Below are 21,796 nucleotides of genomic sequence, written 5' to 3'. Positions count from 1 at the left end.
ACTGCGCAACGCTACGCGCTGTTCACATCCAACTGCCCAACACTACAATAGCAAAAATTCCAACAATACAAACCAGCCACAGACTGCACACAGCACAGTGATTTTCATACAGAGCGCTACGTGGCGTTACCAACATAAAAACCTAAACAGCCTCCTTACAGTATCAGCACGACCGAGATCTGATGGATCAGTCAATAGACCGCGAAAACAGGAAGCTGCTCACAGTATACGACGAGCTTACCTGACTGCACGTCATGACTCTCTTGACGAACCACGGCGTCAGCGGCGTGGCGTGGCCCAGGGTGACGTCCTTGAGGTCGATGATGGCCACCTGGCCCGCGATGACGCCCGCGTCCTCGTCCAGCATCATTACCTCGGTGGACATGAAGTTCAGTTTGAAGCTGCGCTCGGCGCCAGTGCGGTTCGATGTCATCCTGCCGGCGCGCACCACCGTCGCCAACCGGCCCTCCAGGTCCGGGCCAGGCAGCATCGTTATCACCCTGCAAACAGGCAGCACCAGTGTAAACCCTACATCTGTCTACATCGTCTACAAACAGCGGTTGCAAACCATTACAGTTACCTTCCACCCATTTTTAACTAAACTTTTGCTTGCAACTAATCCTGCCTCGGGCATGGATGTGTGTGATGTCCTTAGGTTAGTTAGGTTTAAGTAGTTCTAAGTTCTAGGGGACTGATGAACACAGATGTTAAGTCCCTTAGTGCTCAGAGCCATTTGAACCATTTTTTTGCTTGCAACTAATTTGAATGCACCATTGACTTTTATAGGTCTTTTCCCGTCTGTCAACTCGTCTTAATACGGTCGAAAATGGATAGAAAAATCTTCCAGTCCATGTAGTACATGCACTGAGATGACAAAGTTCTTGGGATTCCTCCTAGTATCGTGTCGGATCTCTTTTTACATGGCGTAGTGCAGCAACTCGACGAGGCACGAACGCAACAAGTCGTTGGAACCCCTCTGCAAAAATATTGAGCCAAGCTGCCTCTGTACCCGTCCATAATAGCGAAATTGTTGCCGGTGCAGGATTTTGTGCACGAAGTGACTTGTCGATTATGTCCCGTGTCGGGCAATCTGGGTGGCCAATCTTTCCCCCGAATGTTCTTCAAACAATTGCGACCCTCTGGCATTGCGCAGTGTCATCCACAAAAATTCCATGCTTGTTTGAAAACGTGAGGTCCATGAATGGTTGCAAATGATCTCCAAGTAGCTGAACATTACGATTTCCAGTCAGTGATCGTTTCAGTTGGCCATTCCATGTAAACACAGCCCACTCTATTATGGAGTCACCAGCAGCTTACAATGTGCTTTGTTGACAACTTGCCGGCCAATGTGGCCAAGCGGTTCTAGGCACTTCATTCTGGAACCGCGCTGCTGCGACGGTCGCAGATTCGAATCCTGCCTCGGGCATGGATGTGTGTGATGTCCTTAGGTTAGTTAGGTTTGAGTAGATCTAAGTCTAGGGGACTGATGACCTCAGATGTTAAGTCCCATAGTGTTCAGAACCATTTGAACCATTTGTTTGACAACTTGGGTTCTTGGCTTCGTGGAGTCTGCGCCACACTCGAATCACACCATCAGCTCTTACCAACTGAAATCGGGGCTCATCTGATCAGAGCGCGGTTTTCTAGTCGTCTAGGGTCCAACCGATATGGTCACAGCCCAGGACAGGCGCTGCAGGCGATGTCGTGCTGTAGGCAAAGGCACCCGCCTCCCTTGTCTGCTGCCGTAACCCGTTAACGCTAAATTTCGCGGCACTGTCATAACGGACACATCCGTCGTACATCTCACAGTGATTTCTGCTTTTATTTCAGTGTTGCTTGTCTGTCACCACTGACACTACGCGAAAGCCGCTGTTCTCACTCGTTAAGTGAAGGCCGTCAGCCACGGAATTATCCTTGCTCAGAGGTAATGCCTTATCAACTACTAGCCATTACAATCGCTACACCAAGAAGAAATGCAGATGATAAACGGGTATTCATTCGACAAATATACAAGAACTGACATGTGATTACATTTTCACACATTTTGGGTGCATAGATCCTGAGAAATCAGTACCCAGAACAACCACCTCTGGCTGTAATAAAGGCCGTGATACGCCTCGGCATTGAGTCAAACAGAGCTTGGATGGCATGTACAGGTACAGCTGCCCATCCAGCTTCACCACGATACCACAGTTCATTAAGAGTAGTGACTGGCGTATTGAGACGAGCCAATAGCTCGGCCACCATTGACCAGACGTTTTCAATTGGTGAGAGATCTGGAGAATGTGCTGGCCAGGGCAGCAGTCGAACATTTTCTATATCCAGAAAGGCCCGTACAGGATCTGCAACATACGGCCGTGCATTATCCTGCTGAAATGTAGGATTTCGCAGGGATCGAATGAAGGGTAGAGCCACGGGTCGTTACACATCTGAAATGTAACGTCCACTGTTCAAAAGTGCCGTCAATCCGAACAAGAGGTGACCGCGACGTGTAACCCATGGCACCCCATACCATCACGCCGGGTGGTACGCCAGTATGGCGATGACGAATACACGCTTCCAATGTGCATTCACCGCGATGTTGCCAAACACAGATGCGACCATCATGATGATGTAAACAGAACAGGGATTCAACCGAAAAATGACGTTTTACCATTCGTGCACCCAGGTTCGTCGTCGATTACACCATCGCAGGCGCTCCTGTCTGTGAAGCAGGTGCCATGGTCTCCGAGCTGATAGTTCATGCTGCTGCAAACGTCGTCGAACTGTTCGCGCCGGCCGCGGTGGTCTCACGGTTCTAGGCGCGCAGTCCGGAACCGCGCGACTGCTACGGTCGCAGGTTCGAATCCTGCCTCGGGCATGGATGTGTGTGATGTCCTTAGGTTAGTTAGGTTTAAGTAGTTCTAAGTTCTAGGGGACTGATGACCACAGCTGTTAAGTCCCATAGTGCTCAGAGCCATTTTTGAACTGTTCGCGCAGATGGTTGTTGTCTTGCAAACGTCCCCATCTGTTGACTCAGGGATCGAGACTTGGCTGCACGATCCGTTACAGCCATGCGAATAAGATGCCTGTCATATCGACTGTTAGCGATATAAGGCCGTTGGGATCCAGCACGGCGTTCCGCATTACCCTCCTGAACCCACCGATTCCACATTCTGCTAACAGTCATTGGTTCTCGACCAACGCGAGCAGTAATGTCACGATACGATAAACCGCAATCGCGATGTGCTACAATCCGACCTTTATCAAAGACGGAAACGTGATGGTACGCATTTCTTCTCCTTACACGAGGCATCAAAATAATTTTTCACCAGGCAACGCCGGTCAACTGCTGTTTGTGTATGAGAAATCGGTTGGAAACTTTCCTGATGTCAGCACGTTGTAGGTGTCGCCATCAGCGCCAACCCTGTGTGAATGCTCTGAAAAACTAATCATTTGCATATCACAGTATGTTCTTCCTGTCGGTTAAACTTCGCATCTGTAGCATGTCATCTTCCTGGGGTAGCAATTTTAATGGCTAGTAGTGTATTTGGTATTATCTGCAGACACTGGACACTATAGATCTCGGAATACTGAATACCCTAACGATTTCCGAAATGAAAATCCACTGTAGTTAGCTGCAACTACAACACTTAGTTCAAAGACTGTCAGTTCCCATTGTGCCGCCGCAATCAAGTCGGTCATCTTTTCACATTAACCAGCTGAGCACAAATGACAACTCCACCAATGCACTCCCCTTTTACACCTTGTGTTCGCGACAGTACAGCCATCTGTATACGAACATATTGTTATCCCATGACTTTTGTCAACTCAGTATACTGTTCACTGTAGAATATGAACTTCACGGAACTATCAAACTGTGCATTATCTGACAGTAAAAGTGAAGCATCCAGAAGATATGGTCGGATTCAGTGTAACTTCGTACACGTACACACCATAGACAGGCATATAAATGATTAAGAGGTGTAGTTATCTGCGACAGGTAGAACGACTACCAGAACGCATTAGTGTTGTTCGTGTTTGGTGTTGTTACCAGGGCTGGTAGGACATAGGGGCATCGTGAACGGCGTCAGGTGTTGAGTGCTTTGCATGAAGGACACGAAGTCGCAACGTACTCGTGTGTGAGAGCGTTAGCATCATCTGACAGTTTGAAAGGTGTCTCATAGTAGGTTACCATTTGGCTGGCTGGGTGAACTGTATAATATCCAGACTTCTGTGACATTAGGATGTAACAGTGAACCGATGCTGGATTGCACGGGAACGTAAGGTTCGCTGCGTTTTGCACCAAACAACTCATAGCTGCGTCTACAGTCTGAGAACACGTAATGCACTCACTGCAAGGTTTTGTGTCATTCTGTACCACTGATCAGAGACTAGCTGTACCCGAATCAGGAAGTTACCATCCCATGCATAGGCTGGCGTTAACATCTCAACACAAACAGCTGCGTTTGGAAAGGTGCCATGAACAGAAGTCATAGCCTCCTGATGAATTGCTTCGCATTGTGATCAGCGGTGAATCATGATTCTGCACTTTCCCTGGATGACCATAGTCGGCGAGTATGTCGGCGACCTGGTGAGAGGTCGTATTCCTCTAATATTTTGCACGGACGCAGCGGTCTTAGTCCATAAACGTTACAGTTCGTGATTAAGGTTCGTTGTTAAGCTGCTTCATAAACTGTCACCAAGGTCAATGAATTTTGTTAAGCTCATAACTCAAATTCATTTGCAGCATTTATAACGCCACAGTTCACACAAGCGTCTGTACCAATCTGTTTAAACTAATTCCCATAACGTCTTCACTCTACCGCGACCAACACACAAGTACCTTTGTCCCCGTGACCAAAACCAGTTCTTTCTTCACTACAGTCATGTTCGACACAAGCGACTATGAATTTCGCAAAATTCTCAACTTTAAAACCGATAGGGTGGTATGGAATTAAAAAAAATAGTTCACACACTCAGCACAGTTGTATAAAAAGTGATATAAGTAAGTAAGTTCATAGTGATTTAATGATAAATTTTATAATTACTTTCACTAGGAACATCCTGTAAACCATCATTTTACATTTTTTCTTCATTGCATTTCGTCTGATGCTAGTAAAGCTTTATTTCTTACACTGTTTGCAACTGAATCACTATAGTAGGATAATGACAGTTAACTGAACATAACTGCACATACTCACTACACTATAGAATGAAAGAATATGGTGTATTAACTTCATGGTGTTGATTAATATTACTCAATGGTTGTTAACGGTGATGGCCACATAAAAATTTTTAGCTTAAATATAGTTCCGACAGCAGATAGTCGCTTTCCAAGTGCCATCTAAAGACAGCTTGCTGATATCTGCTTTAGTTCATCAGTATTAATTTTACCTACATGGTTTATTTCTTAAGCAATGACATTAATAGGCACTTTTAAAATAAATAAAATGTAGCAATGTTCCATATTTTATATTGATCTGTATGGTATTACAATCACAGGAAATTAAATTATTGTCGATTTTATACTAACGTTAAACAATAAAATTCTTGTGGTAGCCATTTCTTGCAGCAGCTGTATTTAAATTGCAGTAAATTATGAAAAAAACATCTTTTGCATGCTGAGCATTAACTTGTTATCTCATTTGTACACTCATACACGCTTAACCTTTTAAAAAGGCTTCTTCAGTGGCTGTCTTGGAATATAACATGATTTTTTCGTTGTCGTACATAGGGTACTGTATAGATGTAAAAATTAATCATATAAGTTTTGCGTAATAAAAAGGAAACGTAGACGCAGCACAGTATCTGAATCATTACCTGAAACCCGTGTAATCTTCCCTCGTGTGGAAGCTTTGTTAAGAAGGTAAAACATGTCTGGGTGCATGAATAAAACAAAAAAAAATTGATGTGCAGCAATCAAAATATGTTTTTGTTATAAACTATTCCAATTTATACATAGCTGCTGCGAAAAATGATCATCACAAGGATCTTGTCACGTAATCTCTACGAGGCAATTGTAGGTGGCCACTATTACAGATTCAGAAGACTGCATCTTAGGCTCCATAAAACCTTCAAACAGTATTTGTCATTTCAGTATTCTTGTATCTAAGATCAGTATAAATATTAAAATGGCCCAACCAGTGGTCTTAAACAATGAAAGTAGCAGAGAGAGTTAAAAATACTTCACTAAAAAATTATATATAATCAATCTATAACTTGCAAATACGGTTTTTTTTTTCTCTTAGCTACTCAACAAGATTTGAATTTGTGCAGATACTGTCATTGGGGAAATCGAAGAAAACATACGAAAATATAATGGGGCTATAATGGAGCTCGTGATACGAAAAACGCAACACAGAAAAATAAAATGTGAACAGCAAAAACACATGCGCTAATTTTACCCTGGAGTGATGAATCTCAAAAACATACAACTAAACAATGAAAAAGGAGAGTTATTAGCAAATGGAGTGGAACATAATGTGAACACTACATTAGATGAAAAATGCATAGAAAATCTCATAATACAGTCAGACACCATTCTAAAATGAGAAAAGTAAAGTGACAATGTGAACACTGGGCTAACAAGAGAACTGGTTAAAAAATATATGCAAAAAATTGTAACAGATACGAAGAAACAAAAACAATTGGAACACTGACTCCATATCAGTCAAAAAAACTCAGATATAAACTCAAAAATGAAAGTGTCACTATTTCTAAAACAGAAAATGGAAAAACAATAGGTCTGATGGACAAACAACAATAAACTGACAAAACACATGAGTTAAATACATAAAATAATTTTAAAACTTGAAATCAGCCCCAGACAGACTTTCAACTAAGTTAAAAACACTTTTAAAAATACAGACTACACACTAAATTGGATAGAAAATCTTAATACAGACTAACCCACTGTACCTATCCTCAAATGCCAACCAAAAATTCGAACACGAAACATCCCTGTAATACCTATTGTAAACTTCAAGAAAGCTCCCACTTATAAACACACAAGACACGTATTAAAATAAGTACCTGAAAACAAAAGATGACAGAACCATAAGGAACATCTCCCAGTTAAGACAACTAATGAAAGATGTAAAAATTCTACACAAAGCTGCTCTTCTTTCTTTTGACGAAGGAAGCATGTACTCAAATATACCAGTAACACAGACAATAACTATCACGGAACAAAATCAAAAACATAACAATGAGTTTCCAGATAAACACACAAAAATATCGAATTAATAATGGAATGAAAATACTTTCAGTTATAATGAATACCATTTACAAGAAGATGTGCTATCAAGTGACTTCCCACTGTCAGGAGCTCTAGCGAACACTTTCAGAGATCATGTAGAAGATGTGATTCTTAAAAACATTATCGTAAATAGATACAAAATAATCTGAAAACCTACAACAGTTGACACATTCGTACATCAGATCTCAAATTACCCACCCTCACAGAAACAAGTAGCTTTAAAACAAATGTTTTGTAGACCTAATACAGTGTCATTCATCACAAATGGCTCTGAGCACTATGGGACTTAACATCTGTTGTCATCAGTCCCCTCACTCATCACAGAAGACTGCCAGAAAGAACTAGACATTGTCATAAAAACAGCCACAAGCAATGGGTACAATACTGATCACAAAATTTAAAAAAATAAAAAAACAAATGCAGTCAGTAATCGCAATACACACACAACCACAAATGACAACACAACAAAGCTCCACATAAACAAGTGCATACAGCGACAAAACAACAATGGCACACAATATACGTGACAAAAAGGAAAAAGGTTCAAGTTGGTAACAGTGATACACAAGCACAAAATCCTACATAAAACAAAAAAAACATTTTCAAAAGACCGAGCGTAAAGATAGCATTCAAATGGACAATTCAATTAAAAAATACGCCCTAAAAATAACAATAGACGCAGACATCTACCAGAAACAGAAATATACCAGCTACTATGCAACACACGTGAGAGATGATGCGTAAGGTTATTCGGAAGAAATTTCGTCACTAGATAGAAGAAGACATAACAGGGTCTGGAAATATGGGACAAGTCACTCATCGTTTGCAGGGCAAGTAAGATATATGAACCAAAAGCCAATTACTCGAGCGAAAGACAGAGAGAAGTTAGAACAGATAATGAAAGATTACTGATTACTTTATCAGAAAATTATCAAATATACAAAACAAAGGAAAAGGAATCAGTACTAAATTATGCAGTAAATGTACTCACCACTCATAAGTACGCACAGAAACACAAACATAAACACACCCACACACACACACACACACACACACACACACACACACACACACACACACACACACATGCATGGAGGTGCTTGTACATGCTCTATACACAAACTTAATCCTAAGTGGAATAAACTGATTGTTCTGTATAAGGATTTACAAAATGGTTGATTAAAGGGACAGACGCCACGGTACCTCACAAATAATTACTGTAACACTGGAATCTGAAGATTCGGTGTTTTATTGTTTGAGAGGACATTCACCAATAGACATCTGCTAACTTACGAAGTGCATAGTTCACTCGACATACTGCCCATAATACTTTGAAACAGCAATCACAATTCTTTCATAAACAATAACTGGTATTAAACTCGAAGTAAATTCAAATTTTAAACATTAAATATTATCATCTTATTTATAGATGTTAAATACTAATAAAGACATCTAAAGTAAAATTATTATTAATAATAACAATCACGAAGTTTTCCCTTATTTTTTGGATAATTACTATTAAACGGGAACACACTGCCAACATAACAGTGATGTTTGCTGACATTATTTTAATTTTTTAAGATAACTTTTGAGAACGAAAGAAATTTTCTTCACACCACTCATAAGCTGCTAATCTGAAGTTGAGCAATTACCAGTTACGAAATTCATGATTTACATCTTATTGTAACAAACTGAGGTAATATTTCTATCATAGTGCCAAAGGAATTAGTATTTCAACAACATAAAACTTATAAGAAATTAAAGGCCTTTACGATGTGTGTTGGGTGCTGACTGTACCTTCAGGCACTACAATGATCAACTTTTGGAGAGGTTTACACATATTTTTGATTGAAACAGTATATTTTGTAGTATTTCGCCTTTTACGATTGTCCATAGGCTATAAGCATTTTTTTTTTTAAATTTTGGAGGGACAGAAAGTGGCTTTTGGGTTGTGGTATAGCACATACCAAAAGTTTATCTCTTACTACATCTTGGCTGTTCATGCAGTAAAACTGCCCCATGATGCATGACGTTTTATCCTGTTACTTCTTGACTATCAACTGTATATGTGACACATTCTGCAGATAATAATCATATATACCAGTGGAGGTACCAGAAAAATTACATCATTGTACGGCACTTAGTTAGGAGATATGACGTCGTAAACATTGAGATACATGAAAAATTTACGGCATCGTGCTTTGTTGCTAATAAGTCTGTTTGCAACGCTTTTCGTAGAAAATATACACAGCTGAAGTTAAATGTACCTACAAAAATATATCATTTTACGACACAGATTTCAGGAGATTTGAAGTCATAAATAATGAGATACACGAAAAACAGCCACATCATTCATGGCGTTTTAATTTATTACTTCTTTACTACTAACTCTAACCACAATACAATTCACAGACAGTTGATATACCTGCAAAATTATATCACTGCACAACACACAATTCAGTTCATATATAACAAACATTGAGCTGCATTATGAAACTGTACAGAGAAATTCATTAGGCTTACAGGTGAAATATGTGTACAAATATGTGTGAAAAATGTCAAATATATGTGAAATATATTCGACTGGTGCGTATGTGGGCAAATCTACGGGTAAAAAGCTCATCCTAAACCCACGGAACGACGTCACTCAGTTTTGTACACATTTTAGTTAGAATCTGGAAAGTAATATCGCAGAGTTGAGAAGGGGTGAGGGAAGGGAGGGGGAAATGGACAGAGAGAGAGAGTGGTAAAGAGAAGGTAAGCGCAGACAGGAAGAGGTTGACATTGACAGAGGGAGCGGGATAAGGACAGAGAGAAGGGAGCGGAAGATATCGACATAGAGAGGTAAGGGGTCTACGGAAGGGAAGGAGGAGATGGAAGACAGAGGAGAAAGGAGGAAATGAACAGAGGAAGGGGAGGAAGAGATTGACAAAGAGTGGGGGCAGGAGAAGGAGCTGTAATGGGGAGGAGGAGGGAAAGAGAGGTGAAAGAGAGGGTGGACAGGGGAGAGGAAGAGCAGATTGACAGAGAAAGGGGGAGGAGGAGATGGATGGAGAGTGGAGAGTGGAGGAGGTGAACAGAAAGAGGGGTGTAGGAGATGGACAGAGGGGAGGTGAAGGACGAAATGGCGGAGAGAGGAGGGGGAGAGGAGGAGATGGAACAATAGCATATTGGAATAAATACACACTCGGGAAATGCCAGGTACTTAGCTAGTTGGTAATAAGATACTAGCAGGGTATGAAAATAACCGGAAAGAAGGCCACTTCTCCCAAGTATAAGGCTGAGTAACTGTCAGGCATGGTAATAACACAGTTTGGAAGAGCTTACCCGGATTTCATGGTGGCCTGCATCTCCTCGGAGAAGGGGTCCCTGTTGGTAAAGAATTCTGGGAGCGCAGTGCGCATCGTGTAGTACATGTCCAATTTCTGCTTGGTCTTCTCCAGCGAGAACTTGCAGCCGCGTAGGAACGTCAGCAGCCACTGGTCGTCTGGAAAACATCGACGGCGGGAAAGGGTTAACACCTCTGTAGACCCAAGTAACGCACTACAAATATTTCATAATGACGTTAGCGCGTAAACTTGTTTGATTCTTTCTCCGTTTGTGGCTGCTTGAGGACTACACTGTATTCATACATTCCTTCCCATGGAAGCCACAATGCATCTACATCTACATCTACATTTATACTCCGCAAGCCACCCAACGGTGTCTGGCGGAGGGCACTTTACGTGCCACTGTCATTACCTCCCTTTCCTGTTCCAGTTGCGTTTGGTTCGCGGGAAGAACGACTGCGGGAAAGCCTCCGTGCGCCCTCGAATCTCTCTAATTTCACATTCTTGATCTCCTCCGGAGGTATAAAAAGGGGGAAGCAATATATTCGATACCTCATCCAGAAACGCACCCTCTAGAAACCTGGACAGCAAGCCACAACGCGATGCAGAGCGTCTCTGTTGCAGAGTCTGCCACTTGAGTTTGCTAAACATCTCCGTAACGCTATCACGCTTACCAAATAACCCTGTGACGAAACGCGCCGCTCTTCTTTGGATCTTTTCTATCTCCTCTGTCAACCCGACCTGGTACGGATCCCACACTGATGAGCAATACTCAAGTATAGGTCGAACGAGTGTTTCGTAAGCCACCTCCTTTGTTGATGGACTACATTTTCTAAGGACTCTCCCAATGAATCTCAACTTGGCACCCGCCTTACCAACAATTAATTTTATATTACCATTCCACTTCAAATCGTTCCGTACGCATACTCGCAGATATTTCACATAAGTAACTGCTACCAGTGTTTGTTCCGCTATCGTACAATCATACAATAAAGGATCCTCCTTTCTACGTATTCGCAATACATTACATTTGTCTATGTTAAGGGTCAGTTGCCACTCGCTGCACCAAGTTCCTATCCGCTGCAGATCTTCCTGCATTTCGCTGCAATTTTCTAATGCTGCAACTTCTCTGGGTACTACAGCATCATCCGCGAAAAGCCACATGGAACTTACGACACTGTCTACTAGGTTATTTATATATATTGTGAAAAGCAATTTCAATATAAGACATGCATCGCATCGTAATCGTCAAACTAATTGTAACAAGATCGAAAACAATTCATGGAAATAAAACACCATCTGCCATTTTTGATGGACTTTGTGATGGGAAACCTTGGATGAAAGGCGATGTACACTGTCGTAAAAAAGCTATACGATCAAGGACAAGGTAACTTTCATACATTTTGACTACATAGTCCACAGAGAGCAGCGACCTGATTGTATATTAAAAAATGAACAGTCGAGTTCGCAAAAATATTTCTTTATTAACAGGTTTCGACTCACCTATAAGCCATCTGCAGCCATATGGGGCTAAAAATTCTGAAGATGGCTTGCAGATAAGCCGAAACCGGTTAACAAAGTAATATTATTGCGATCTCGACTGTTCTTTTTGTCTTTTTTAATAAAAAGAGGTCATTTTATTGATAAGTGATGTAACAGGTAGTTCATATTGAAACTCTAAACACACACACACACACATATACGTAGAGCTCATCACATGATAACAAACCCAGACCAAATGAAACACAGGTGTCACGGTATAGGGTGCCCAAACAGTCACTTAAAAACGCAGAGTAGCCCTTTCTGACGGCAATTATGGCGATATTCTCATATGCAAACGATCTTAAAGGTGCCATCTCGCGATAGACTTCGACGGGTCAATCCCGCGTCCGGCCATCTTGATTTAGGTTTTCCGTGATTTCCCTAAATCGCTCCAGGCAAATGCCGGGATGGTCCCTTTGAAAGGGCACGGCTGACTTCCTTCCCCATCCTTCCCTAATACGATGAGACCGACGACCTCGCTGTTTGGTCTCTTCCCCCAAACAATCCAAATCGCGATAGACTGTACCAGGCAGCTCGTCGCAATTCGTGAATGGTGCTTGGAGAAGCTGAAGAACTTATATGTTTCCGTTTCACTATGTCCAATACGTGTTCAGTTGACAGAGATCTTGTGATCTAGCTCGCCAGGTTCAAAATGGTTCAAATGGCTCTGAGCACTATGGGACTTAGCATCTGAGGTCATCAGTCCCCTAGAACTTAGAACTACTTAAACCTAACTAACCCTTAGGACATCACACACATCCATGCCCGAGTCAGGATTCGAACCTGCGACCGTAGCAGTCGCGCGGTTCCAGGCTGAAGCGCCTAGAACCGCTCGGTCACCACGGCCGGCTGCTCGCCAGGGCAGCTGTGCATCACGCAGGGCACAATGCGTCTCAGCAGCCGTATGTGGACGTGCATTGTCCTGATGAAAAAGTACGTCACCATCGTATAGAAGGAATGGCAGCACCACGAGGATAATAGCCTTTGCAGGGTAGATGGCACTCGTCACTATACCCTTCATAAAGATCAGATGTGACAGCGAGTTGTATCTGATGGCCAAGCACAGCATGAAGCTTGGGATGGGGGCTGTGTGTCATGGGCAAAAATACTCCGAAGAAGGCAGCTCACTTCATGCACGCCGTACTAGTGTACGTACATCATTCACATACAGACACACTCTCATCGCTCAAGACAACAGAACGCCATTATTTCACTCTCCAGTCGACAGCAGGATAGCCATGCTTAGAGCTCTCTCACGGCGTCACTGGAAGCCTCGCAAGAGGCACACGTGTCCTTAGTCCTCCAGAACACGGTCTACAGGTGTGGGACTGTTCCAAAGACCGCTGATGAAAACAGCAACACACCACCGACAAGAACATCAATCCGTTGATACCTCTATCCAGCTTCTGCAGAGCCGCAGTGTGACCCCGTTTAAACGGGTGAAGTACGTACTCGTCGGCGGTGCATGGTTGTACCCTAGAATAAATGTTGCAAACACTGTTTACTTCTAAACCTCAGCACAGTTATTAAAAGCAGAGTAAAAACGCAGGGTGTACAGACAGGCCTACTAAGAACCATCTGATCGTCGATGACGATGACAAATGAATAGCTAACACTACAGTCCTTCAGTATACACATTATTGAAACGCCATAGGAACTGGTATAGGCATGCGTATCCAAATACAGATACGTAAACAGGTAGAATACGGCACTACGGTCGCCACGGCCTATATAAGACAATAAGTGTCTGCCGTAGTTGTTAGATCGGTTACTGCTACAATGGCAGGTTAACAAGATTTAAGATAGTTTTAACGTGGTGTTATAGTCGGCGCTCGTCCATTTCACGAGTGTACCGTGAATATCAGGAAAATATCAAATCTCTGTGATCGCTGCGGCCGGAGAAAGATCCTGTAAGATCGGGACCAACGACGACTGAACAGTGTCGTTCAATGCAACCATTCCGGAAACTGCTGTAGATTTTAATGCTGGGCCATCAACAAGTGTCAGCGTGCGAACCATTCAACGAAACATCATCGATATGGGCTTCTGGAGCCGAAGGCCCACTCGTGTACCCTTGAGGACTGCAGGACACAAAGCGTTATGCCTCGCCTGGGCCCGTCAACACCGACATTGGTCTGTTGATGATTGGAAACATGTTGCCTGGTCGGACGAGTCTCATTTCAAATTGTATCGAGCGTGTACGGGTATGGAGACAACCCAATAAATCCATGGACCCTGCATGTCTGCAGGGGACTGTTCAAGGTGGCAGAGGCTCTGTAATGGTGTTTGGTGTGTGTAGTTCGAGTGATATGGGTCCGCGATACGTCTAGATACGACTCAGACAGGTGATACGTAAGATCACCTGCATCCTTTCATGTCAATTGTGCGTAACGGCTTGGGCAATTCCAGCAGGACACCTCACTCGTCGAGAATTGCTACATAGTGGCTGCAGGTACACTCCTCTGAGATTAAACACTTTCGCTGGCCAGAAAACTCTCCAGATATGAACATAATTGAACATTGCCTTGCAACGAGCTGCTGAGAAGAGATCTCCACCCCCTCGTACTCTTACGCATTTATGGAGATCCTTGCCGGATTCACGGTTTCAATTCCCTCCAGCACTACTATCAGATACTCGCCGAGCCCATGCAATGGCGTGTTGCGGCACTTCTTTCTGCCCGCGGGGGCCTTGCACGATATTAGGCAGATGTGTTTCTTTGACTCTTCTGCGTAATATACCGTAGCGGTCACTGGAAACGGTCTAGGGTGTTGTATTTCTTTTTTTTTTTAACGGTAGCTTATTTCCTGTGGAACGCTGATGAGTAAATTCAGAAGTATTCGAAGAAGACTGTGTGACCGTTATGCTGCCACACTCGTAAATTTCAAGGATGAAGAGAATAAGATAAGAGAGATTAAGACGGCTGAAGAGACATACAAACAGAACTCTTCTGGAGAGCGACGCGCGTTAACAGGCCGCTTTCGGGAGATTGAGGCACCCTGGCCCCAGATCTAATCCGCCCTTTGGGTTACCGATGAGAGCCTGTGTGCCAGCTTGCCTGCAGGCGGTTTTTGGGCGGGTTGCCCCACACGACTAGGTGAAAACCAGGCTAGTACCTACGTCACGCCTCAGTTATACGATCTGCAAACTTTTGGAAAACGTTCGAAGTCTTGGACTTAAATTTTCTCCAGACAGTGACTGTTGGAATACGCAATTACCGTCGTGAGGAAGGAAAAGGGGACTGCAACACAAAGGGCATCTGCCCGTAACTCTACCATGAACACTACCAGATCCGATAATTATTATGCAGAGCCCATGAAGAAGTAGGAAAAACAAGACCTCACATTATCGTTTTTTCGGAAACAGTCCCACGACACGTATAAAACCATACTGAAAAATCTCACTGAATCGTAATAATTAATCAATACCGAGAAATGTGATATATAGCAGTGCTAGTGATTTTCGGTAGGTGACTAATGTAATTTGCTCTTCATTTACTCTTTTAATCGAAGTTGCATGCATTATATAAATGAGAGAATGTTGAAAGCAGATTGGACAACGGGAAAACACTGTGGTGCTACGTAGGTCACCTCCCTTGGAGCGGTTTTTGGGAGGGAATTCTGGGAGGTGCATAGGTCATTGTCTTGCTCGCCACTGGACAGTATTTTGTAGTGCCGCGATTGGACGCCTGAAGACTATGGGCTAACAGAGATAAGATCTTATGTGGTGCAAGACGTGACCGGTTTTACAACCCAGAAGCGAAATGAGAAAGAATGTCGTTTTTTTACCGAGGTCCAAGAAGGCACTATTGCGCACAAAACGTTTTGTCCAGAATATGCCTGATGTTACGGGCGCCATCTTGCAAACAGTGGAGACCTGCAGTTTTGGGATGCTTTGTAGGCGTCAGATGCCACCGAACGTTGACTTCACAAAAACCAAATCTTTACAGCGTGTAAGTACTCCCATGACTGGATAATATGAGTAAACCGGAGGTTAGAAAGAGAAATTCGACTGTGTCGATGAGGGCCCACCCCATTGGCCACAGATACAGATGGAAAGAGAATAAGATGTCTTCTCATTGTTAAATGGTAGGATGGCTAACTGCCTAAAGAATAGCCCAGGAGAGGGAAGCAGCTTTTTCTAAAGAAAATTTTTACATATCGGCACTCGGAAGATCCACACCTCAGTCAATCAAAACGGACTAAGAGTGATTACATGGAAATGTGTGTTTTCTTCCTGATGAATATTGGGTAAAAAATTTATTTTTCGTAGAAAATTGTCATCGTTTCACCCCCAAGGTTCTCGACCGCCTGGATCCACCGCAGGACCAATGTATTGAAGGATGTATAGAGATTTCGCGCTGATCTGCATTTAACGGCTGGTGAGGTTCGTTAGTGTGTCGCCAATGACCGATTCCGCAGCCACTTCAGGCTCCGCCTACAACTTAACTATGACGAGAACGAGCCAGTGAAGAACCAATCGTCGATCCTGTGGATCTTTTCTATTTCCAGATCACTCTTATCTAGTAATTCTTCTAGACTGTCGAGCAACATTCCAGTATTAGTGGAACAAGGGTTTTGTGAGCTGCCTCCTTTGAGGGTGGACTACATTTCCTGAGGATTCTTGTAGTAAATATCAACTTTCTATAGCTCTGTAAGCAAACTGCCAGATGTGCAGTGGATTTTACAGCTTCTAGTAATTGTCTTGCTATAGTGCAATCACACAGTAACGAGTATTTGTACCTATTTGTGGCCAGTACATTACATTTATTTATGTTGAGAGTCAACTATCCATTTCTAACGATGTACCGAACCTCTGCAAAATTCTGCATTTTGCTACATTTTTCTAGGATTGCCACTTCTCCATAAATAACAGCACCATCAGCAAAACGACTCATGGGACGTCCGATGTTATCCAAATATTGTGAAATATGATGGTCGTATAACACCCTTTTGGGGAACGCTCGAAGTTACTTTTACGGCCGAAGATTTGGCTCCGTTGGAATCGTCATGATGTGTTCTGTTTAGTAAGAACTCTTCAATCCGATCACATTGCTGAGCCGATATTCCGCACGCTCGCATTTTGCTCGTTAGCGCGGAACTATATCGAATCCCGTCAGGAAGTCAAGGGAAACGGCATCAATCTGGGTGACGGATCTACTGTCTTCTGGTTCCCGTAGACGAAGAGAATGAGTCCCGTCTCATACAGTCATTATTCATTGAATTCACAATGATAAATAAGAATTTTTGCAGCCAACATCGCTTGTTGAATATTTTTGGTTCCTCATTGATCAGTTTCGACAGGTCTAGCTGTCATCTTCGGTCTCCTGCAAATACACTCATTTTCAGAAAGCAGAACGCCTTGAACGACTGGAGATGGGACGTTCATATTCACAGGATATGTACGTTAGTATGTTCAGCAGAAATTATTAGCATTTCAACCATATCGGCCCTGGGATTCAAGGTCAACATCGATATCGCAGCGCAACACCACCTAAAGGTAACATGGGCCTGCGTCTCTCGTTGTCTCTATAAAACGAAGGTAATGGATCAGTGACTTGAGCAGACGCGCAGAATACCTCGCAGACGTATGCGCGAACCGTGCCGTCGAATCGGTGAGTTCGAAAGAGGGCGCATTATTAGCATGAGAAAATGTGATGCATCCCTCCGGGAAACTGCTGCTGGTGTAGGACGAAGTGGTTCGGCAGTAGGGCGGGTGCGTACAGAATGGTTCAACGGTAGACCTTAGAACACGACGAGATGGGTCAGGCCGCAACATCTAGACAACCCCTGAGAAGTTCGCCATCTCATCCGAATAGCATTGCAAGACAGATCTGACTCCTGCTCGGCTCTGACGCAACAGTGGAACCGTACACTATCAAGGGTGACAATCCGTCACCGTTTATTACGGCATGGGTAACGTGCATGCTGTCGACTTCTCGGCCTGTCTTTGACGAAGGTGCAGAGACATGCTAGGAAGCAATGGTATACGGAACGATGTCACTGGAGACAGGAATGGCATCATATAGAGATGGTTCTGTTTATTCGAAAACGTTGGCCGCTTTCTGGTTCACCGCAGACAGTAAGAGCGGAATCACAGTGACTTCATTCGCACAAGGCATGCAGCACCAAATCAAGGCCTTATGGTGTGGGATGCTATTGGGTACAACCACAAATCGCAGTTGGTCCTTGCATGACATTCTGCGACCCGTAGCCATGCCCTTTATGCACAACACCCGAGACGCCATTTTTCAGCAAGACGATACACGACTACATGCTGCTGTACGAACACGTGCCGGCCGGTGTGGCCGTGCCGTTATAGGCGCTTCAGTCTGGAACCGCGTGACCGCTACGGTCGCAGGTTCGAATCCTGCCTCGGGCATGGATGTGTTTGATGTCCTTAGGTTAGTTAGGTTTAAGTAGTTCTAAGTTCTAGGGGACTGATGACCACAGATGTTAAGTCCCATAGTGCTCAGAGCCATTTGAACCATTTGAACGAACACGTGCTTTCTTGGTGTCACATGACGCCGGCCTATTTCCCTAGCCCGCCAGATCACCGTAGTGGTCGCCAATCGAAAATGTATGGCATACGGTGAAACAACGGGTGCAGCGCTGTGACCCAGTGCCAATCACCACGGATGAACTTTGTAACTAGGTGACAACAGCATGGAATGCTGTACCGTGGGACGCCAGTTATCAGGGCCCATAGCGGACCCTAGTGTAGGCAACAGCACATACGCTGAACCGAGGTGACTGAAATGCTAATCACTTCTGCAGAACATACTACTGTACATATCATGTGAATATGAACGTCCTATCTCTAGTGTTCTGTTTTTTTTTTTTTAACATGAGTGTAATATTACTGTCCATGAATTTACGAGAATACACTCCATTCATAAAAGACAGACGCCAATTGACTTGTCCAGTACATAAAACAGAGTAGATAAAAAGTACGTAACACCAACTGTGTGTCCCGGGGTGGCAACGACTTATAGCGTGGAGCCATTGTAACTACGGACCATCAGGCAAGACTACTTCAAGATAAGATGCAAGCAATATGCGAATATCTGCCCAATTAAAATTTGCTGAAAATATACACCAGTGCCAATAAGAAAATCGACAACGCGTGTATGTGGAAACTGATAACGAAATATCTTCATCGTGGTGCAGAAACTGTTGAAATAGCAACGTATATAGCTACAGTTATATTCAACGAAGGTTATTCGTCTATTCTGAAGACCACGAATGTGTCAGAAATCGTCACAGAAACGAACAGCAAGAACTTTGTGGAGTTATCTGACAGGAAACGTATGGTCGCAGTGTAGTACGAATATTTCAGTTTGCTAAAAGAGCTCGGGCTGAAAAACTATAGCACCAAGTTCAGAACCAGAGCATGTTTGAGGGAAAGGAAGGATGCCTCTAAGGTCCTGGTATCGCAGAATAATATGTTTCGAAACAACGTTTCTTTTGTTACTGCCAACTTTACACGCGTTTTTTTCGAAACAACATTTTTCAGCGCGTAAAGCGCTCTTGAACCACGACAGATTTTTTAAAAACGAAAGGTAATGAAATTTACGGTGCCTTAGTGAGATCGTTTACTTTTGTCAAATTTTTAATATTTTTTAAACAATTGAATTTAGGAAAACATGCCAAGATATTGAAATGTTTTTCGAGGTAATTTTCAAAATCCCATAGACATAGCCTCCAAAATTCATTTTAATTTAAGAATTTTTTGTTTTTATGGGTTTCAGAAATAGCTACGAGTCTGTGTACAACGCTTCGCGGAAATAAGGAGATGCCGAGAGGCGCATACTTCGACAAGGGCTGCAGCCGCCAGTAAATAATGTAAATGCCGTGTGACTATGGCCTCCCGTTGGGTAGACCGTCCGCCGGGTGCCAGTCTTTCGATTTGACGCCACTTCTGCGACATGCTCGTCGATGGGGATGAAATGATGATGATTAATACGACACAACACCCAGTCCCTGAGCGGAGAATATCTCCGACCCAGCCGGGAATCGAACCCGGACCCCTAGGATTGACATTCTCTCGCGCTGACCACTCAGCTACCGGGGGCGGACAGCTGCCAGTTTTAATTTGGTACGAGATAATTTTTTTCACACACGAATGTATGTATAATAAAGTGGCAAAACCTCCATTTTATGAAAAACAACCGTTGAGCGAAGACCAAAATTCTTTACTGCACCCATTATGCTGAGAGGTTGTAGGTGATGTGAGATATGTTGCGAGTTAAGAATGCTAAATTGATTAAAAGGAATGATTCCAGAATGGAGAGGATGTACTGGCAGAACTGAAGTTGTGAGTAGGGTTGGTGATGCGTGCTTGGGTAGCTCAGTCGGTACACCACTGGCTCCACAAAGCCAAAGGTTCCGAATTCGAGTCTCGGTCCGGAGTATAGTTTTAATGTGCCACGAAGATTCAAAAGGAATGATACTTCACTGACTCACGTTACACTTTTACAATTTCCTTCTGTCTCTTTCAAGGCGACTTTCCCTCTCTAAAGTGTTGGGCGTTTTACGGAACTCACTCAGCAGTGTTGCCATGGCTGTGGAGAGACGATAAGTACTCGCTGCTCGCACGTTTGCTTACCGGTCCTGGCCCTGATGTGCGGCTGCTTGCTGAGCCAGTCCCTAATGTGCTGGATGTCCTGGTCCCTCCTCTTGGGGTCCTCGTTCAGCTCCTTCTTCGCCCGTTCTTCCAGCTCCGGTGGGAGAGCGCGGTACGCCATTGGCGAGTACAGTTCCTGCAGAGAGAAAAAGGAATTTACTGTTAGAGACTGCCTCTCTGGATTAACTCGTGCTTTCAGTTGCAGCTACAGTGGAATCTGGTTTATCCGGACTAAGCGGGACCAGAGGTCATTTGGATTGTTGAAAATAACGCCAAACTGGAAATCACGAAAAAAAAATTAGAGTAACATTGATCAAATGCCACTAGCACAGACGTTATATACAGGTTGATTCCATAATGATGTTAGAAACGTTTAGTGATGATGGTGAAGGGTAAGTGTATAAACTTGAGGTAAGGGACACTGGTCCGGAAGCAACCAAGTCGAAAGTTACGAGCGAAAATCGCTCTGATATTTGTGACTGCGGAATACATGTCCCGATACTGTTCCAATGACCGTAGGGTATGCAACTTACAGAGGTGGTAATATGGGCCAAAACAAGAAAAGTAGTGCAGTAAGCGTGGGCTCTAAAATGCATACCTTAAGAGCTATAACCACTTGTTCATCTTTAATACTGTAAAACACATCTCCCCTACGATTTAGAAAAGATATCTGAATGGTGCGAAAAGTGGCTGTTGACCCTAAGTAACGAAAAGTGTGAGGTTATCCACATGAGTGCCAAAAGGCACTCTTTAAACTTCGGTTACACGATGAATCACTCTAATCTAAAACCCGTAAATTCAATTAAATACCAAGGTATTACAATTACGAACAACTTAAATTGGAAGGAACACATAGAAAATGTTGTGGGGAAGGCTAACCAAAGACTACGTTTTATTGGCAGGGCACTTAGAAAATGTAGCAGACCTACTAAGGAGATTGCCAACACTACGCTTGTCCGTCTTCTATTAGAATACTGCTGCGTGGTGTGGGATCCTTACCAGATAGTAGTGACGGAGCACATCGAAAAAGTTCAGAGAAGGGCAGCACGTCTTGTACTATCG

At 43.3% G+C, this 21,796-nt stretch overlaps 1 protein-coding gene across 2 annotated transcripts in view; it reads right to left on the bottom strand.

The window, feature by feature from the left end:
• Positions 1 to 21,796, bottom strand: part of LOC124711778 (alpha-tocopherol transfer protein-like) — a 160,648-nt gene that overhangs the window by 21,137 nt on the left and 117,715 nt on the right. For both annotated transcript variants that reach the window (XM_047241994.1, XM_047241995.1), the window contains exons 2-4: positions 20,717 to 20,870; positions 10,568 to 10,727; positions 242 to 500 (exon numbers count right to left, since the gene is read on the bottom strand). In XM_047241994.1, coding sequence (XP_047097950.1) covers positions 242 to 500; positions 10,568 to 10,727; positions 20,717 to 20,870 — 573 coding nt within the window. The remainder of the gene's footprint in view (positions 1 to 241; positions 501 to 10,567; positions 10,728 to 20,716; positions 20,871 to 21,796) is intronic.

The sequence above is a fragment of the Schistocerca piceifrons genome, chromosome 8 (assembly GCF_021461385.2).
Source record: "Schistocerca piceifrons isolate TAMUIC-IGC-003096 chromosome 8, iqSchPice1.1, whole genome shotgun sequence".
NCBI classification, from domain to species: Eukaryota; Metazoa; Arthropoda; class Insecta; order Orthoptera; family Acrididae; genus Schistocerca; species Schistocerca piceifrons.
This window is presented reverse-complemented; position numbering and strand designations above follow the sequence as displayed.